Source organism: Lithobates pipiens, unplaced genomic scaffold, assembly GCF_037356315.1.
Source record: "Lithobates pipiens isolate NorthernLeopardFrog02 unplaced genomic scaffold, aLitPip1_a1.2 Scaffold_25, whole genome shotgun sequence".
Taxonomy (NCBI): domain Eukaryota; kingdom Metazoa; phylum Chordata; class Amphibia; order Anura; family Ranidae; genus Lithobates; species Lithobates pipiens.
In genome coordinates, this window is record NW_027507787.1 from 181,660,625 (window position 1) to 181,680,722 (window position 20,098).

Here is a 20,098-nt window from a genome sequence, read left to right on the forward strand (position 1 = left end):
ATGAGCAGTAATGGCAGAAGATCCCAACCTATAGATCTGGATCCACTGCTCAAGGTATTCGCTATTCTTTTACACTGATGGATTCCCTTTTAAGCCCCAAACATCAGTACTGTTCAGTCCCTACTGGTAAATGCAATCCTAAAGAGCAACAGCTCCAACAACCATTTACAAAGCATTTAGCAGAGCTTGACAATTTTTTGAAACTCTAAAGCAGAGGTGTCCAAACTTTTCAAACAAAGGGCCAGTTTACTGCCCTACAGATTTTAGGGGTGCTGGTTTGTGCCCAGTGGGGTAGAAAATGTCCCATGCCCAGTATCTGTGAGAATAAACATGGCCGCGGGGTTGATGGTAAGCAGGAAGAAGTAGTGCCCCATCATTGGTGTTAGTTGGAGGAATAGTACACCATACTTAGTATCAGTGGAACAAATAGTACCCCATACTAGGTGGAGTGAGGAATATTGCCTCATATTATTGGGAGGAATAGCACCTCAAGGGCCAGATAAAATCTAGCAAATGGCCGCATGCAGCCCTCGGGCCACAGTTTAGAGACCCCTGATCTAAAGCCATTATGTTGCTACCTTAAAAAAATACCAGCAACCAGCGGAGCCCACTAAAAAAGAAGATTTATATTTAGTGAAACTAAACCTAGCAATTCTATAATATGCAAACTGGCTACTTTTTAGGGCAGAAGAGACATGCTATATCATCTCTGCAATAAGATACACTTGCCTGCCTGCTCACAGTCCTCTAATGAATGTACATTCATATGCAGCTCAGCATGCATTCCTTGCATGCTCTGACTGTATTGCAGGGCTCAAGTCCTGCGGAAACGCATGGGAACGGAGTTCCTGTACTTTTTCCACAACATGAACTCAGTTCCCATTAACAGCTGCATCCTGCAAGACTTTGAAGTATGAGAGCTGTGTGACAGGTGCTACACCAGTAGCCACCGACACAGCTCGCAATAGTAAGTGCTGCACACCAGGGGTGGACTGACCATTCAGGCATTGCCAGTAGGGGGCCCCATGACAGCTTCCTCTTCGATCTACCTGTCAATCCCAGCTAGCTGACGGGTAGATCAGGTCCTTGCTGCTAAGAGATTGTGTTTAGTCAGACCTCTTGTGATGCGCTCCTCCCCGTCGGCCCCTCCTTATTTTCTGTCTCCTCATCCCCCCCCCCCCCCCCCCAGTTTCCTGCATACTTTCTCTGTGTGTCCCGCTAAATGAGAGAACCCAGAGGAGGAACACAGCTATTCTGCTCACAGGACATGCAGGGAGAGAGGTGAGCTGAGGGAGGAACATTAGTTTGGGGTGGTAAGCTGAGCACAATACCTCGCAAAGTTTAATGCCAGGAGGGAAGTTTATGTGGAAATATGTGAAGGGTTGGAATAGCAGCGAGTGTGTGTTGGAGCCCTGCAGAGATTGCAGCCCCCCAAGCTAACATACATCTCCTAAGCAGGAACACATCACTATCTCCCCAAGCATTCTGTCCAGATAATGTGCAGTTCATTTATGACCTTTCCATTTAACCCTGTGTTTTCCAAACTCTGTTCAATGAAAAGTGTAAACTCGCCACATAAACACTCTATATACAAAATAACATTCCCCAATAAAGATCAGAACATGATGTTCACATTTGCATGGAAGCACAATTGAATGAATGCTGATTATTCAGAAAATGACCGTATTTATGTTTTTTTTATGTACTAACAGTTAAGCTTCATACACACAATATGAAAATTGGATGATAAATACCACTTTTGAAGTGTCCGTGCATATGAGCGTATGGAGCGTATCATTTTTTTTGGTGGGGGAGTGGATCTTGGGTGGGAGTTCCCGCACTTTTTTCCTCAGGACTTGACCCCTGCTGTATTGTAAATGACTGACTCCCATGCATGGCATGATTTAAATCCCTGCTGCCTAATCAAGGGGCTAAAAACCAAGGGAGAAGCTGCCTGAAAGTGATGTAATCAGAAAGTAGAAGTGTGTATTTCACATAGTTTAGTCGTGGGCCATGGGCCATTGTTTATCAACACTTCTGGGTCACATAGCGATACCTATGGTGGGAACTGTGGCTCATCCCACTGGCCGCTGTGTTACTATGGGACACACAGGCAGTGCCTAAAGCTTGCTAACACCTTCCAAAAGTGTATTTTAAAAGACACTGTCACAAGTTTATGTAGTCATTGCCCTTCCCATGTAACCTGTGTCTATGCCTGGTCATTGGAAACTCAGCCCTGAGCACTGTCAACAAGGAGGAGCTCCCATACTCTGCCATACTCAGAAGCCCAGCTTCATTAGAGCAACAGAGCAAGGGAGCACATCGATGAAACACATCTTCATAAGCCGGGATAGAAGACTATAACCTGCTGCGACTTTTCCCTTTTCCCTGAATGACAGCCAGCACTCCCAATAGAAGCTGTGTCCAACCCCTCCAGGCTGGCGCTAAACGGTGCTTTAAGGGTGTTAAGAAAGCTGCTCAAACCTAAAGGCTTGATAAAACCGATGTAGTTTAAATGAGCTTTTCCAACCTAAGATTACATTATTCCTATATGTTTAGGGCTTAAGAAGCCTGGATCGTCACATCAGTGCTGCAGTGATTAATATAAAGATGTTTGCATGCTGACATCATCCACTGACACAAAAGTAATAGCTTTGCAGGTGATGGTTAGTATTCTTGATCCTTCTTCAAGAACCTTCAGTCACAGTAAACCATTATGGAGAATGCAGCAAGCAAGAGAAATGTTACCTATGCAAATTCTTGCAGGTACAGATGATTGGCTGATCCAAAATGATACCCATGAGAGTACAACCAGAAGGATTGATGGCACATAGGTCTCCAGAATGAAATACAGGATGTTTCTTTTCAAATCAAAATGAAATACCAGCTTCGGGTATCGCCCTGTGTAGGAAAATCAAGAGAAAATTAGATTTGCTGTGATCTACCCTGGCTGTGACATTCCCTGGCATACACAGAGAAACAGTTAAAAAAGAAATGAGAATGTGCAGTAAGCCGCAAGAACCGCATCTGAGTTTCCTGCAGTCAGTTCAGCAGAAGGTGTATTCTCATTGCTAAAGGGCACTGCACTTTGTATATCGCCTTATTGAATAAATCCACATACCCAGAGTACAGTGTTTATCCAGCAATGGGTTCATTATGGCTTGGAGAAGAAATTGGCATTCAGAATTTTCAAGAAAGCATAAGCATCTATGTCTGTATTATTGGTATAAAAAAAAGCACTTGTGGTCGCCCGTCTCTTCTGCCGAAGCAATGTATCGTAGCTGCTACAGTCACAATCGTCAAGCGGCTACAAGTCACGTGATCGGCCTGAAGACAGCTCAAATTAGGTATTTACAGTGCTCTTTTTTTTAACTAGTGACACAGTGTGCTACGCCATTTTACAGGAATAGCGTGTGGGGGAGGCGGGGCCAGCCAGGGACAGACACAGAAGGGGGTGGCAGGCAGGAAGGAGGGGGAGAGAGGAGAGCAGAGAGCAGGCAGCCTATAATGGAGGGAGGCACTTTGACCACAGTGATCAGGGCAGAGCAGTCCTGGTTATCGTGGTCTATTTAGAGAGGCCACACAGGCTCAGGGTTTTTTTTTTTACAGTTCAGAGGGGGGCATGGCAGGGGCATGCCCTATGCCTACATACGATTGCTAGTAGTTGTCCCTCGTTCCCATCTTAAAATGTTGGGAGGTATGGTTTAGAGGCAACAGTGTCTAGAGGCAGAAAAAAAAGCACCACTTGCACATTCAGGAGAGGAGCATAGAGCCATAAAAAAAACACCCGATTCACCAAAACACACGTATGGGTGTTGGTGTCACGGCATCCAGGGCCGCTATAATCCGTTTGATGAGAGTTTGTACACTGCAACTTATGTGAGTCTTTTTAACCCTTTTTAATAAACCTATTTTCAGTGGATTTACACTATTGCTGACTTTTCTTTGTTATAAATTCAATACTTTTTGAGATTCTGTAAAATTTCCCCCCCGAAAGCCTTTTTTTCACATCACATTGCTTTTTATACCTATAGTATATGTTTTCACCTTTGAGGATTTCTTAGTGGCGTCACATTATCTGTGCTGATACACAATATATATATATATATATATATATATATATATATATATATATATATATATATATTGTAGCAGCACGCAGGTAAAATCCCCTGGTTGTATCCAGGATGGAAAATATGTATGCCCTAGATTCAGGCTTTATGCGGACTTGTACAACTAGAGGGGAGTCCTGGGAGTCCTATAGGGGAAGAGTTAATGAGCCCAGCTGAAGTAAGTGGGCTCATTAAGACCTCTACAAAAAACCCCAGCATGCTTAGGGAGATGCTCCATCCTGGAACCAGTTTTGTGTTTGTATAGACTGGGGAGTGTGACACCTGTTCTGTGCGGTGAGTTAACGCCTGTGTGGCAAACCTCTACAACAGAGACAGAGACAGGGACTGGTGCAGCACAAGGCTGCACTCAGTTGTTAGACAGGGAATCTATGTGTGTAATTGGAGGTCAAGTTGACCAGGATTTATTTTCATGTTTTTCTTTTGTTTGGCTGTTATATTTTTCAGTGCATGTGTCATAAATAAACCGCACCTTTTGTTTTTTCCACCTACAACGCTGTCTGCTGTGCCTGATTTTGTGTTGTGAACCCATCCAGGGGGTCACACACACCCGCTGCCGAGCAAACCCCTCACAATATAGATATAGATATAGAGAGAGATATATATACTTTTTTTTAAGCAGTAGTAAATTCACCCTGCAAGGCAATGTCATAATGTGCTAGTATGCATCGCATACTAGCACATTATGAGAGACTTACCTTAAAATGTAGCCCTCCAGCGGTGCACTGCCACTGCTGACTGGGCTTCATCTTCACCCAATCTTCCTTGCAGGTTCGCAGGTTCCGGCCATCTGACTGAGTCAAGGTTTCCGCCACAGATCTCTGAAGGAGCGGTGCAGCGTACCGTTCCTTCAGAGAGCATGCATCGGTGACGTTACAGGCTGCTGTTTCTCCATGGAATATCCCCTAAACATGCATGTTTAGGAGATATTCATTTTACCTACAGGTAAGGTTAACTGTAGGTAAAAGTATCAGAAAACACTGCCACTTTAATCTCTTGTACACACGGTCGGACATTTCGACAGAAAATGCCCGATTGGACTGTGTTGTCGGATAATCCGACCGTGTGTGGGCTCCATCAGACTGTTTTCGTCGGAATATCCAACCAACAAAGTTTTAGAGTTGGGCTTTTAAATTTTCCGACATGATCCGATCAGACTTTGTCCAATTGTTTGTAGAGAATTCCGATCGGACAAAATGCCATGCATGCTCAGATCAAGTTCCTAGACCAAAGCTATTGGCTACTAGCCTGAACGTAGTCCCGTCAAATCTAAATTACGTCATCACGTTACGAACAATCGGATTTTCCGACAACTTTGTCTGACGGTGTGTATACAACACCAGTTTCGGACAAAATCCGTCAAACAAAATTTGACGGATTTTGTTGTCGGAATGTCTGACCGTGTGTACAAGGGCTAAGACATACACCAAACATTTTCTGCAGGTAAATCTTCCTGCAGTATGTGTTTTAAAACTTTGACAGCCACCGAGGTATAACATATGTTGGTTGGCAGCAGTGGGCGGGTTCTTCTGAAGACTGCACATGCCACCTACAGCTCCCTGAGTGTGGAAAATGCTGCGATTTTTTGAATTTTTTCATCCTCAATCTATCTATGTAATTTTAAACATGCTTGAGATTAACACTGAACTATACTCGAACAAAAAGGTTAAAAAAAAAAAGAAAATTGAAAAAGGGGCTTTCTCATTGGACCATTTTCCTGCCATTACTCAACATTTTCTTTAAAAAAAGTTTCTCCATAGCTCAATCACCAGGTATTATTTTACTGAAATGTTAACAAAGACTGAATTTTATTTTTATTTTTTACATTACATTAGCACGTCAGGCTGGGTTCACGTTTGAGCGATGCCGGACATTGCACGTGATTTGCGTCACATTTCAGTGCACATCACATGCAATGTCTGCGTAATGCAAATTCAGCCATACAAAGTGTATGGCTGAAATCACATTGCATTTGCACCAAAATGGTGCAGGACCCTTTTTTTTTGCCCACATTGGAATCGGATCGCATGGGTGTACACAACTATTGAACCGATTCCTGCACCATTTCACAGCTTGCACTGTGATCTGCGAACTGATCTGGCGGTGTCATTAACTTTCTATTGACACCGGCGGAGGTTCACAGAGGACAGTGTGAACTGCCTGCGAAGCTTATGTGATGCGGGCACCCGCACAGGAATCGCACTGGTTCCCGCATCGCATATATGTGAACCAGGAAGACGCATATGACATTTTTGTGTTTTGCGTTTGGTTCTATTTTCGATTGAAACTGAGGCTGATTCTTTAAAGCAGAGTTACAGTCATTTGTTGGTTTATTAACAGTCAGCAGTTACAAAAATGTTAGCTGCTGACTTTTAATAAAGACACACTGACCTGTCCCACGACCCAGTGCCGTACTCACTGCAGCCATCTTCTCCCCGTGTCCTCCTTCAGCGGCACAGAAATCTCTATTATGGGCACGAGCTGTGACAGCTTGCGACTTCACAGCCGGGTGCCCACTGCACATGCGTGAGCAGCGCTGAGCACTGTGACTGGTCCCCAAGTCTTCTAGGACCTGTCATGTGTCCCAGAAGATTTCCGGAGGGACAGTTTCAGCTTCCAATTGCCTAAGGGGACTGGATCAGAAGTGGGAGCAGGTACCTGTCAAAATCGGGTACCTGCTCCCGCCTCCTCCCCAAAAGCTCAGTTTCACAAACAGGAGTGGAATTTCACTTTTTTAGAACATGGAAATAGAAAATGAGACATAAGTTTTGTTTGGGCACTATGGCTAACAACTCAATTATGTGTTCTTTTTCTTTTATGATTTATTTATATAGCGCTGCAAATTTAAACCATGCTTTACATATTGTACTTTTATATGAGTCCTTGCTCTCAAGGAGCCCGTTCTTACATTTATGCATACACACATACACTAGGGCTAATTTGTAAAGAAGCCAATTAAAATGCTAGCATATTGAAGTGTGGTTGGAAACTGGAGTACCTAGAGGAAGTCCATAGAAGCACAGGGAGAACATGCAAACTTAATGCAGATAGTATTTTGGTTGAATTTCAAAACGATGACCCTAGTGCTTTAAGGCAGAGAGGCCAGCCACTAAGCCACTGTGCTACCCCTTTTCTCCAATTGTAGGGCTTGTGTCAATGGGAATTGGGCTTATAGCGATGCCATCAATTTGAGAGAATTCTGAGATCATTCAGAATTCATTGACAATTGTATTTGACTGACAAACGCTCTTCTAACCTGCTTTTCATCTGCTTCAAGTGGATTTTGCATTCCGAAAGACCTGTATAGGAGTGCTAAACCCATCAGATGTTGGCATCAGCCTTAATGTATCTAGAGTATGCAAAGTGGAGAAAATGAAATTGTACGTATTGACATTAGCAGCTAATCACTACAGGTAGGAAATGAGAGCAAGCTTCTGATCGCTGGCTGTTGGTAGCATCTTCTTTTCATACACCAGGCCCCATGTTTTTATTTAAATAATGTACATTTAGTCAGTCAGTTCTGAATCAAACTCTGAATATTAGTCGGTTAGGTTTCATATTCCTACAGACAGATCATTGAAAGCTACATTTTAATTGGCAGTCGTGAGTTATTGGTCATTGGTTTTCGCCTTACTAAATTGGAAACTCTGATGTCTTTTTTTTTTTAAGTTAAGGTTATGAAGTCTTACTTATAATTACTATTGCCCCCTCTGAGCAATGATTTTATTTTTAAACTAGGTATCATAATAAATAGAAAAACTGACACGTTTGGGCTTTTTGGAATGCTTCTTTTTCTGGCTTTCTGATCTGACAGCAGCTCCTGACCTGAACAAAGCCTCAGAATATGTAAACTGATTGCACTCAGGTTTGGATCGCTTAAGCACCACATATACAGTATCTCACAAAGTAGTGAATGTACAACTTACCCAATCAGTGTACAACAGTGTACATTTTCTGTCCCCTCAACTCAACACACAGCCGTTAATGTCTAAACCGCCGGCAACAAAAGTGAGTGAGTACACCCCTAAGTGAAAATGTCCAAATTGGGGCCAATTAGTCATTTTCCCTCCCCAGTGTCATGTGACTTGTTAGTGTTACAATTAGCCACTGAGTAACAAGAGTAATAGCAGTATAAATGTTTATTAAAATTAATGCACATACATGGATAATATAGCATATTCACTCAGCCAATGAATTTGCACATAATGCAGAAAATAAAGTTTATACAAACATTCTACAATGTAGTATATACAAATGCACGCATCAGAAAACCTGATTCGCGTTTTTCAAGATCATTGCTCGCTCATCAAGGGTGGATGTGGATGAGATGTATCTAAATAGACAAAAAGATGCATCACAGTGGTAAAGGAACGAAACCAGAGTTTCCATCGCTGAACCCCCAAATGGACGACAACAGCCCATGTTCGTCTTCTCCCCCTCAGCTCCCATGCCATACTCTGGCTGGGGGTTTAGCGATATATATAGTATATACTGCATTGTATAATGTTTGTATCAACTTTATTTTTATCTTTTTCTTTATAAACTTTATTTGTTTTCTTCATTATGTGCAAATTCATTGGCTGAGCGAATATGCTATATTATCCATGTATGCACATTCATTTTAATAAACATTTATACAGCTACTACTCTTGTTACTCAGTAGCTAACTGTGACCACCTCATTTAAAGTCCCAGGGCGACCCTCTCTTTTTTTGTATATGTATATAGGGATGGAGGTGTATCACTGGTGACTGCAGACCTTTTATCTTGCTTCGTTAGTGTTACAAGGTTTCATGTGTGAATGGGGAGCAAGTGTGTTACATTTGGTGTCATCGCTCTCACTCTCTCATACTGGTCACTGAAAGTTCAACATGGCACCTCATGGCAAAGAACTCTCTGAGGATCTGAAAAAAAGAATTGTTGCTCTACATAAAGATGGCCTAGGCTATAAGAAGATTGCCAAGACCATGGCACTGCGCTGCAACACAGTGGCCAAGACCATACAGTGGTTTAACAGGACAGGTTCCACTCAGAACAGGCCTTGCCATAGTCGACCAAAGTAGTTGAGTGTACATGCTCAGCGTCATATCCAGAGGTTGTCTCTGGGAAATAGACATATGACTGCTACCAGCATTGTTGCAGTGGTTGAAGGGGTGTGGGGTCAGCCTGTCAGTGCTCAGACCATACGCCGCACACTGTATCAAATTGGTCTGCATGGCTGTCATCCCAGAAGGAAGCCTCTTCTAAAGATGATGCACAAGAAAGCCTGCAAACAGTTTGCTGAAGACAAGCAGACTAAGGATATGGACTAATGGAATCATGTCCTGTGGTCTGATGAGACCAAGATAAACTTATTTGGTTCAGATGGTGTCAAGCGTGTGGGGTGGCAACCAGGTGAGGAGTACAAATACAAATGTGTCTTGCCTACAGTCAAGCATAGTAGTGGGAGTGTCATAGTCTGGGGCTGCATGAGGGCTACTGGCACTGGGGAGCTACAGTTCATTTAGGGAACCATGAATGCCAACATGTACTGTGACGCACTTAAGCAGAGCATGATCCCCTCCCTATGGAGACTGGGTCACAGGGCAGTATACCCACATGATAACTACCCCAAACACACCTCCAAGACAACCACTGCCATGCTAAACAAGCTGTGGGTAAAGGTGATGGGGTGGCCAAGCATGTCTCCAGACCTAAATCCTATTGAGCATCTGTGGGGGCATCCTCAAACAGAAGGTGGAGGAGCACAAACTCTCATCCACCTGCTCTGTGATGTTGTCCCGAAGGAGTGGAAGAGGACTCCAGTGGCAACCTGTGAAGCTCTGGTGAACTCCATGCCCAAGAGGGTTAAGGCAGTGCTGGAAAATAACGATGGCCACACAAAATATTTACACTTCAGGCCCAATGTGGACATTTTCACTTAGGGGTGTACTCACTTTTGTGTGTTGTGTTGAGTTATTTTGAGGGGACAGCAAATTTACACTGTTATACAAGCTGTACACTCACTACTTTACATTGTAACAAAGTGTAATTTCTTCAGTGTTGTCACATTAAAAGATATAATAAAATATTTCCAAAAATGTGAGAGGTTTACTCACTTTTGTGAGATACCGTACCTTTGCAGTTTATAAATAAATTATTGCCTAGAGGGGCATTAGTAATTACAAATATAGCTCTCTCACTTTAACCTATTAATGAAATACTAAATATTAGGGTGACAGGCCATGCATACATTGAAACTCACACTGTAGATGAGTCCATCATGATAAAACTCCATGCACACTGGGCTTAAAAAAAAACCTCACTCATATAGAGCATTTTTGTACACAGTTTAGGTGAGTTTAGCATTTTTTTCTGCCAGAAAACACCAATCAGAAACGCAAACCAGAAGAGTTTTTTTCTGCCTCCAAATGCTGAGCTCAAAATATGCCTCTAATCGTTCCGAATGTGAATGGACACATAGGATAACATTAATCTGCTCCCACAAGTAAAACACAAGCCCCTGTAGAAGCAGTGATTTTTAAGCCAGTGCGCACAAAGCCTAACTGTATAATGGATAAAAAAGGATGCACTAAGTATGCAGTGTTAGTTTAGTATTCAGCCCAGGCCCCTTATATGTTGTTGGAGCACCAGGCTTGGCTGAGATCCTTAATGATGTCAAACAAATGACAACAAGGTGATCCTTGCTCTGTCTCTTTCTTAAAATATTCCTTCAAGTCCAACAGTTAGCCTTCAAAGTGGAATTAAAGCCATCAATTTAACTGTTTCCCAAAACAATTACATTCAAGACATACAGTGAATAACTATCACTTCAATACACAACCAAGGCAGCGCTAAAACAATGGAACACATATATCATTAATGCAGTGCAATCATCAATAGGTGTTTAAAAAAGCAGGTGATTAGTCACACAGTCAAATATAAAGTGGATGGGTTACGTCCAGCTACAGATGTCTCCCAATCCATTATCCACGGAAATACACCACCAACACTTCCACTCGGGGGGGGGGGGGGGGGGGGTGAGCCTCCCCTATAATAAATTTTCTTACCAAATTGCATTGGATAATACGCTTCAAAAGGGGACCACTGATATTTCTTTGTAAACAATGTCCTCACTGACGCTCTCGTACATGGGGGGCTGGATATCACACTATTGCTCTCAAGCAAAAGAAATATAATCCATAGCATGATATCATTTTAAAATGCTTTAATCCAAAAATGAGCCCCCATTTTAAGAAAAGCACTTACAATGTGAAAACAATAATATAGGCATTTTGACATCCATAGACGGGAACAGTTACCAGGTGGCGTATACTACTTCGCTCTATACTCAACACATGTGGGTTCCTGCTTCCGACTTCGATAGGTGCGATGATGTCACTTTACTGGCAGTCGCTAGGTTCAACCCTGACGTGTTTCGTCATACTGACATCATCCGAGGGTGTGGCCTAACAACGCGACGTGTGAAGATTATAAACAGTTCCTCCCCTCAATATCAACCAATGACAGCGAAGTAGGTGGACGGTCGCCTAGGTAACTCCCATTCGGCTCACAGCTTCCAGATAGCAGCCATGACAAACTCTTATGGTGGGCTCAAATGTAAAAACAAATAAACCAACTCATGCCACACTATCCAATGTTTATACATTAAAATGCTTAAAAAAACAAAGGATAGCAATGTTTGCTCTTCCCTTCCCATGATCCGTCTGGCTCAATATATGTAAGTATATTAAAATATATATGTATATATAGTTCAGGCACCTGGTAATTGCAGGTTAGAGGTATCAATCAGATCTAAAGGACAAACAGCTCCACGGACTGGATGCAGCAGTCACCGGATAGGCCCCTCTCACTTGACCTAGCATCCGATGATATGACAAACAAAGTCTCTGCCACAGAATTGCTAATTGAACTTAGTGGTTCTTGAAAGTAGATGCGCAACAATGTCTCTGCCACAGACTTGTTAATTAAACTTAGAGATTCTTGAGAGTTTTTAGGAAGAACTACCATACAGTACCAGATTCTTTCAGCCGACCCGGCAATATGATGTCAATACGACGAAACGCGTCAGTGTGGAACCATACGAGTTGAACACAGCAGGACTGATAGGAGAGACAGAGGAGAAGGGTCCGATCTGGGAAATATCAGCGGAGAGCGATCTATTGCTGAGGGCGGTAGGACTATCCTTTAACATAGTCGATCCAACAAGCTGTGCTTTGAACCAATGCTTTGAAAGATTTGTTGTTTGTGAGTGCAATATTTGATGGCTTTTAATTGAATAAAGTACCTTTTTGGTGTGATGGAATTACACTATATGCGTTTTTTGTGATTATCCCCCTTTCTGAGATCGAGTGGTGTGATATATGAAGGTGAAGGAAACCTGAATTAACATCCAACAGGAACCCTTGATAAGGCCTGTGAAACCAGCCTAGTCTGGTATGAGGAATACCAAAGGGGGACTTGTCACCAGCACAGATTTTTTTCGGTGTTTGTATACGTGCACGCGTGGAGGTGTTTTCCGGGCAATGGTGCAATATATGTCAAGAGTTTAACGAACTATGTTAAATTGCTGTAAGATTTGAAATCTTACCATCAAGTGCTAATAACTTAAAATTGGAGATGGACAAAATGAGATACAGCGTTTGAATCCACTGACTACATATATATTGTGAATTTACACAATTTTAATGAGGAGTATCTTATCATTTATTGCACTCTAATGCTATTGTTTGTAAACGTAAATATAATATTATGCGCTGTTTTTACTCTGTTTTGATGGATGAATTTATCGTTAGATGTGTTGATTCATTTCTATAGAGTTTTTTTTTGCAATACTGTAAGGATATTGATCCGGGATGCGTCCTCAAACTGTGTTTCCAGGCTCCTCCAGAGACACCAGCCTTGCGCTCGGTCCTCCACTGGAAAAGTCCTCCCCTGGATCCTTCAGCTCTCCTCGGCTTCTCCCCGCAGGTGAGACAGCACAGGACCACCCTAGATCAGTAGGCCCCAAGACATTCCTGGGCCTACACTCTCAGTTGTAGAGCCTCAGGTCAGTGGGCCCTGAGGCGCAGGACCATGCGTCCAGACCCCAGGCCAGGAGGGCCCTGGGGTTGGAATCACGGACTCCAGAAAGCAAAATGAACGACCCAGAAAAATGGCGTCAGTACCTTAACCACTTTCAGACCGGACCATTTTGCTGGTCAATGACCAGAGGTCTTTTTACAATTTGGCACTGCGCTGCTTTAACTGGTAATTGCGCGGTCATGCAATGTTGTACCCAAACAAAATTTGCGTCCTTTTCTTCCCACAAATAGAGTTTTCTTTTGATGGTATTTGATTGCCTCTGCGATTTTTATTTTTTGCGATATAAATGTAAAAAGACCGCAAATTTTGAAAAAAAATGATATTTTCTACTTTTTGTTATTAGAAAAATCCAATAAACTCAATTTTAGTCATACATTTAGGCCAAAATGTATTCAGCCACATGTCTTTGGTAAAAAAAAAGTCAATAACTGTATATTTATTGGTTTGCGCAAAAGTTGTCACATCTACAAACTAAGGTACGTTTTCTGGAATTTACGCAGCTTTTAGTTTACGACTGCCTATCTCATTTCTTGAGGTGCTAAAATGGCAGGGCAGTACAAACCCCCCCAAATGACCCCATTTTGGAAAGTAGACCCCCTAAGGAAATTGATAAGTGGCATGTTGAGCCCATTGAATATTTTATTTTTTTGCCTCAAGCGATTGAATAATGAGAAAAAAATTTTTATTTTTATTTTTTTTACACAAAGTTGTCACTAAATGATATATTGCTCACACATGCTATGGGCATATGTGAAATGACACCCCAAAATAAATTCTGCTGCTTCTCCTGAGTACGGGGATACCACATATGTGGTACTTTTTGGGAGCCTAGCCGCGTACGGGGCCCCGAAAACCAAGCACCGCCTTCAGGCCTTTTAAGGGCGTACATTTTTGATTTCACTTCTCACTACCTATTACAGTTTTGAAGGCCATAAAATGCCAAGATGGCACAAAACCCCCACAAATGACCCCATTTTAGAAAGTAGACACCCCAAGCTATTTGCTGAGAGGCATGTTGAGTCCATGGAATATTTTATATTTTGCCACAAGTTGCGGGAAAATTACAAACTTTTTATTTTTATTTTTATTTTTTCACAAAGTTGTCACTAAATGATATATTGCTCACGCATGCCATGGGCATATGTGAAATGACACCCCAAAATAAATTCTGCTGCTTCTCCTGAGTACGGGGATACCACATATGTGGGACTTTTTGGGAGCCTAGCCGCGTACGGGGCCCCGAAAACCAAGCACCGCCTTCAGGCTTTCTAAGGGCGTTACAGTTTTGAAGGCCATAAAATGCCAAGATGGCACAACCCCCCCCCCCCCCCAAATTACCCTATTTTTGAAAGTAGACACCCCTAAATTTAGGGGTACACTAGTGAGACTAGGTAATAAATGGCGGGTGCCCTGAAACTATAAAAAAATAACTAACCAACCAGCGTCACCTGTAACAGTTATATGGTGATCACTGGTGAAAGGGTTAACTAGGGGGCAATCAGGGGGCTTTATGCGGTAGTATATGGGGGTCCCTGGTGCTATAAAAAGCTGCGGCGAACCTAAATACCTACCTGCCTAACTAGCGTCACCTGTGACACTAATACAGCGATCAGAAAAATGATTGCTTATTAGGCTGGGTTCACACTGGAGCGATGCGGGAACGCCACGAATCCGCGGCTGGTTCCCGCATCGCATGCCTCCCGGCGGCAGTTCACACTGCCCTATGCGAACTGCTGGGAGTGTCAGTGAAATGTTAATGACACCCCCAGATCAGTTCGCATATCGCAGTGCGATCTGCAAACTCGGATCGCATGGTGTGAACACCCATGCGATCCGATTCTGCTGCGGACCAAAAAAAGGGTCCCGTGCGAGTTTGCGGCGGGTGCGGCGCGAATTCAGCCATACTATCTGTATGGCTGAACTCGAATCGCACAGAGATCGGATGTGATTTGCACTGCAGTGCGGTGCGAATCACATCCGTTCTCATAAACCGCTGCAATGTGAACCCAGCCTTAGTGACACTGGCGACGGGGGGTGATCACGGGGTTAAACCTTTATTGGGGGGGTTAGGGGGGTACCTTAGAACTAAAGGGGGCTAACCCTAACTGCCCTAACAGTTATTACAGTCACAAATGACACCCGCCGGGTGATCAGGGGGTTAAACCTTTATTAGGTAATAAATGGCGGGTGCCCTGAAACTATAAAAAAATAACTAACCAACCAGCGTCACCTGTAACAGTTATATGGTGATCACTGGTGAAAGGGTTAACTAGGGGGCAATCAGGGGGCTTTATGCGGTAGTATATGGGGGTCCCTGGCGCTATAAAAAGCTGCGGCGAACCTAAATACCTACCTGCCTAACTAGCGTCACCTGTGACACTAATACAGCGATCAGAAAAACGATTGCTTATTAGGCTGGGTTCACACTGGAGCGATGCGGGAACGCCACGAATCCGCGGCGGGTTCCCGCATCGCATGCCTCCCGGCGGCAGTTCACACTGCCCTATGCGAACTGCTGGGAGTGTCAGTGAAATGTTAATGACACCCCCAGATCAGTTCGCATATCGCAGTGCGATCTGCAAACTCGGATCGCATGGTGTGAACACCCATGCGATCCGATTCTGCTGCGGACCAATAAAAGGGTCCCGTGCGAATTTGCGGCGGGTGCGGCGGGTGCGGCGGGTGCGGCGGGTGCGGCGAATGGCTGAACTCGAATCGCAAAGAGATCGGATGTGATTTGCACTGCAGTGCGGTGCGAATCACATCCGTTCTCATAAACCGCTGCAATGTGAACCCAGCCTTAGTGACACTGGCGACGGGGGGTGATCACGGGGTTAAACCTTTATTGGGGGGTTAGGGGGGTACATTAGAACTAAAGGGGGCTAACCCTAACTGCCCTAACAGTTATTACAGTCACAAATGACACCAATGCAAAAAAAAAAAAATGCAATTGGTGTCACTGTGACTGGGGGGGCAGGGGTAATTGGGGGGTGATCGGGGGGTAAAGGGGGGGTGTGAGTGTGCCTGGCATGTTCTACTGTGAAGTGTCGTGTTGGTGCAACTCACCGATTCTCTCTCCTCGGTGCCGGAACGAAAAATACAGACACGGAGGAGAGATTACATCACTTCCTCTCCTGTGTTTACATTACAGGAGAGGAAGTGATGCAATGCTTCACTCCCATTCGTCAGGAGCGATCGCGAGGGGGTGGCCATGAATGAATGGCCGCCCCCTCATCCCGGATCGCTCCTGCACGGATACCGACCGCTGCTGGCACCGGGGGGGGGCCTGATCGGGCCCCCCACCCGCGGGAAGGCAGGGACGTACATGTACGCCCATATGCCTGCCCGTGCCATTCTGTCGACGTACATCGTCGTGCGGCAGTCGGCAAGTGGTTAAATACCCTCTCCTAGAATGCACAGCAGGGAAACCACACCCACTGAACCATATCTGAGCATTCAATACATTCAATACATCCAGCCTGCTGCTGTTCCACACCCACTGACGGTGACAGTGACACCTTACGGTCAGGTAGGAATCAGTAACCCAAGTGCAACCCAACTGGACTGGTACAGAAACCAGACCTTTAGAGAAATTAGTCTGAGCCAAACTACAGCTTCAGATAATTAAATAATAAAAAAAAAAACAATAGTGTCTGCCCATCAGGAGCAGGGTGCTACATATATATATATACATACATGTATGCACAAGCAGGGATAACTATCACTGTTGCTTGTGCTCTCAACCAAACTGTCAAGCCATCAAATGGCTGATGTCATAACTGATCACATGTGCAGCACCATGGCAACTACAGGCCAAACGGAAGCTAAAATGGCACCTGTCTTGACAGTAAACGATAGGAGGGTTTAGTTCCGCTATGATATAAGCTCTCCTTATCCTGAACAAATCTGCCAGAAAAGGATATAAAAGTATCTCTTATAGAGCCAAGACTAAACAATTACTTTTATGTCTCCATGCAAAATTCACCTGGCGTTCCCAGCCACATCAAAGCTACAGCACTCTCAGCATCTTGTCACTCCTCCAAGGAACTTCTACAAACCAAACCTACTTTTCACCTCTGGCAGAGAAAATAGACATGCCCTTCTTTGAAACCCCACAGCCACCTCTGGTAGATAAAAGATACGCCTTCTACTTGTACAGTATTCAATAAGCTTATGAAGGAATGAATGAAATACTTGTATAGCGCACAATGCAAACTGAATCGCCTCTAGGCGCTGTGGCGAGCTTTGAACATCTGCTATAAGAGGAAGGTCTTGAGTTTTTTTCCTAAAAGCCAGGTGATTTTATTCCAGGCGGACGTTGATTGGTAGAGCATTCCATAGCCGAGGACCTTGGACAGCGAATCTCCGATCCCCCTTGGATTTATACCGGGCTTTGGGCACGAGGAGGAGGTTTTTGTTGGCTGATTGAAGACTGCGGTTTGGTGTGTAATGATTTATTTTCTCCATTAGGTATTGCGGAGCTTCTCTATGCACGCATTTGTGGGTGAGGCAAAGGGTCTTGAACGTGATCCGATTTTTTACGGTTAGCAAATGTAAGCTCCTCAGCGAAGGAGAGATGGATTCCCAGGGTTTTTTTCTTATTATCAGCCTTGCCGCCGTGTTTTGGATCAGTTGTAATCGCGCAAGTTGATATTGTGGTAATCCTAAGTAAAGCGAGTTTGCGTAGTCCAGTCGTGAATTAATGATTGTTCCAACTACCACTGCTTTGTCATTCTTTGGGATAAAAGGGATGAGTCTGCGAAGCATGCGCAGCAAATGGTGAGATCCACTGACTACAGATCCTATTTGCGCATCCATTGACATTTGTGCGTCTAAAATAACCCCGAGACTCTTCGCTTTGGTCTTTGGGGAGATAGTCTGCCCAAAGACGGTTGGTGGAGACCAGGAGGTTTTGGTTGCATGGTGGAACCAGCAAATTAGAAACAGTCTCTCATTAATGTTTACTCTCTAGAGGTTGGCACTCTTATGCAATTTATAATAGGTTAACAATCTCTCCTGCTTTATCACACCACTGTCCAGCTCACTCACTACCCAACCCATTTCAAAATAAGCCACTCTCCATCAAGGGTTGATCCAGGTGAACTTTGCAAGGAGGACTGAAAGTAACTGTTTAATCTTTTGGATATTCAATGATGTTCCGTGTACACTTGGTGATGTATTGTATTTTATGAGACAGGGCCAGCACCTATTTATTACACTGGTCACCAGAGCATGTAGACATTCTGTAGATACTTCCAATTGTTGTTTAAAGCCCTGGGGCCAGATGCAGCCCTTTTCTTGTGTAGCGCTGGCTCCTGATGAGCAGGCACTATATGTTTTTCAAAGTTAATTTTCCTGAAACCCCAGTTGGGTTTTGGGGCTAACTTTCAAAATTTCTGGTTTCAGTACCAGTCCAGCTGGGTTGCACTGGGTTCTCCTTGACCACAGGTGTTGCTGTCACCGCTGGCAAGAGTAAGAATGCAGTTTAGCTGGGTGTGTTGAATGCCACTGTTCTTTCGGAACTCGCCCAGTGGGAGTGTTCTCCTGCTGTGTATTCTGGGAGGTGGTATTTAAGGTACAGACATCACATGCTTTGGGTGTTCTGTTCTGTTCGGAAGAAGATTTTCTGCCTGTTCGGTTCGGGTGGTCCTCCTGACTCAGCCCCATGGCCCTCCTGGCCTGGGTGCGGAACCATGCATTTTGAGTCTCGGGCTGGCTAGCCCAAGGCAACATAATTGCAGGGACAGGCCTGAATGGATTTCGGGGCCTATTGATCCAAAGGTGGTCCGGTGCCGTCTCATCCAAGGGAGAGGCCCAGGAACTGGAGAAACCCCAGGGGAGGACTCTTCAGGAGAAGGCCGTGCATAAGACTGGCTTCTCTGAAGTAGCCTGGAGGCTTAGTTGGACACTACATGGATCTACACTCATACGGTATCGCCAGATCGGCTGAGAGATACTGGTACCGTATGATGGCTCTCTAAATTTGTCTACGTCTCTTAGTAACGACCAAGTCTGTGGCAGAGACTTTCTCAAATATCCTACGCTCAAGTCTGTGGCAGAGACTTTGCTTAACACCTTACCTGCTGCTAGGCCTAGTGAGAGGAGGTCTATCCGTGGGTTGTGAAATCCAGTTGTGAAAAGGTTGCTATTTTAGCCGGATTTTTTCTAAAAACTGAAAAAAAATATTTTCTTCAGACTCCACTCACATTCATTCTGCACTGTTCTTTTTTCTGTTTTTTGTTTTTAGATGCCACCATAATTTGCCATCATATTTGGAAGTATTTTATTTTATGTGTCACATTTTTTTAAAATGTACATTTCTGATGTATTTGTCCCGTGACACAACATGATTTGTGATGAAGAAATGATAAGAAGTAGCAGTTTTTCTGTCTCTCCAGCAGCCAGGTAATATAACTGTCAGGTTTTCTGTTAAGGACAATGTCCTGCTATGTCCACACTGTAAAAAAAGGTCAATGGACAGAGATCTGTAAAATCCTGTTTCTGATGTACCTTACATTTCAAACTTAATACTTGGCCAGTGAACTTGTCTCATTACCCTGCACCGTCAGACAGACCAGCTAAAAAGTATTATTCTGTCTGAGTGCCTTTGATGCCGTCTAGCATGCTGGGGGCAAAAGGAGAGAAGCAGATGCAGGTTACATAAGTCACAGTATAGTTTAGAGCTGAGGAAGCCAGGTCTACAGTGTGCTACATCTCTTTTTTCCTTTAACTGAACTGCGCAGGCACAAATAAAACAACACTTGCAACATGTCTTTTACTTTCTTTTTAAAGTGACCCTGTATCAAAATAAATAAATACATATAAAATACAAAAACACTACATAGTAGGCACCATTAGATGTTAGCTCTTACCTGTGCCTTACTA

General features: G+C 43.8%; 1 protein-coding gene across 1 annotated transcript in view; it reads right to left on the bottom strand.

The window, feature by feature from the left end:
• The window catches only part of GABRP (gamma-aminobutyric acid type A receptor subunit pi), a 178,468-nt gene that overhangs the window by 25,851 nt on the left and 132,519 nt on the right, over positions 1–20,098 (bottom strand). Inside the window, exon 8 of the mRNA XM_077455241.1 lies at positions 2,749–2,901. Within this exon, the coding sequence (XP_077311367.1) occupies positions 2,749–2,901 (153 nt within the window). The remainder of the gene's footprint in view (positions 1–2,748; positions 2,902–20,098) is intronic.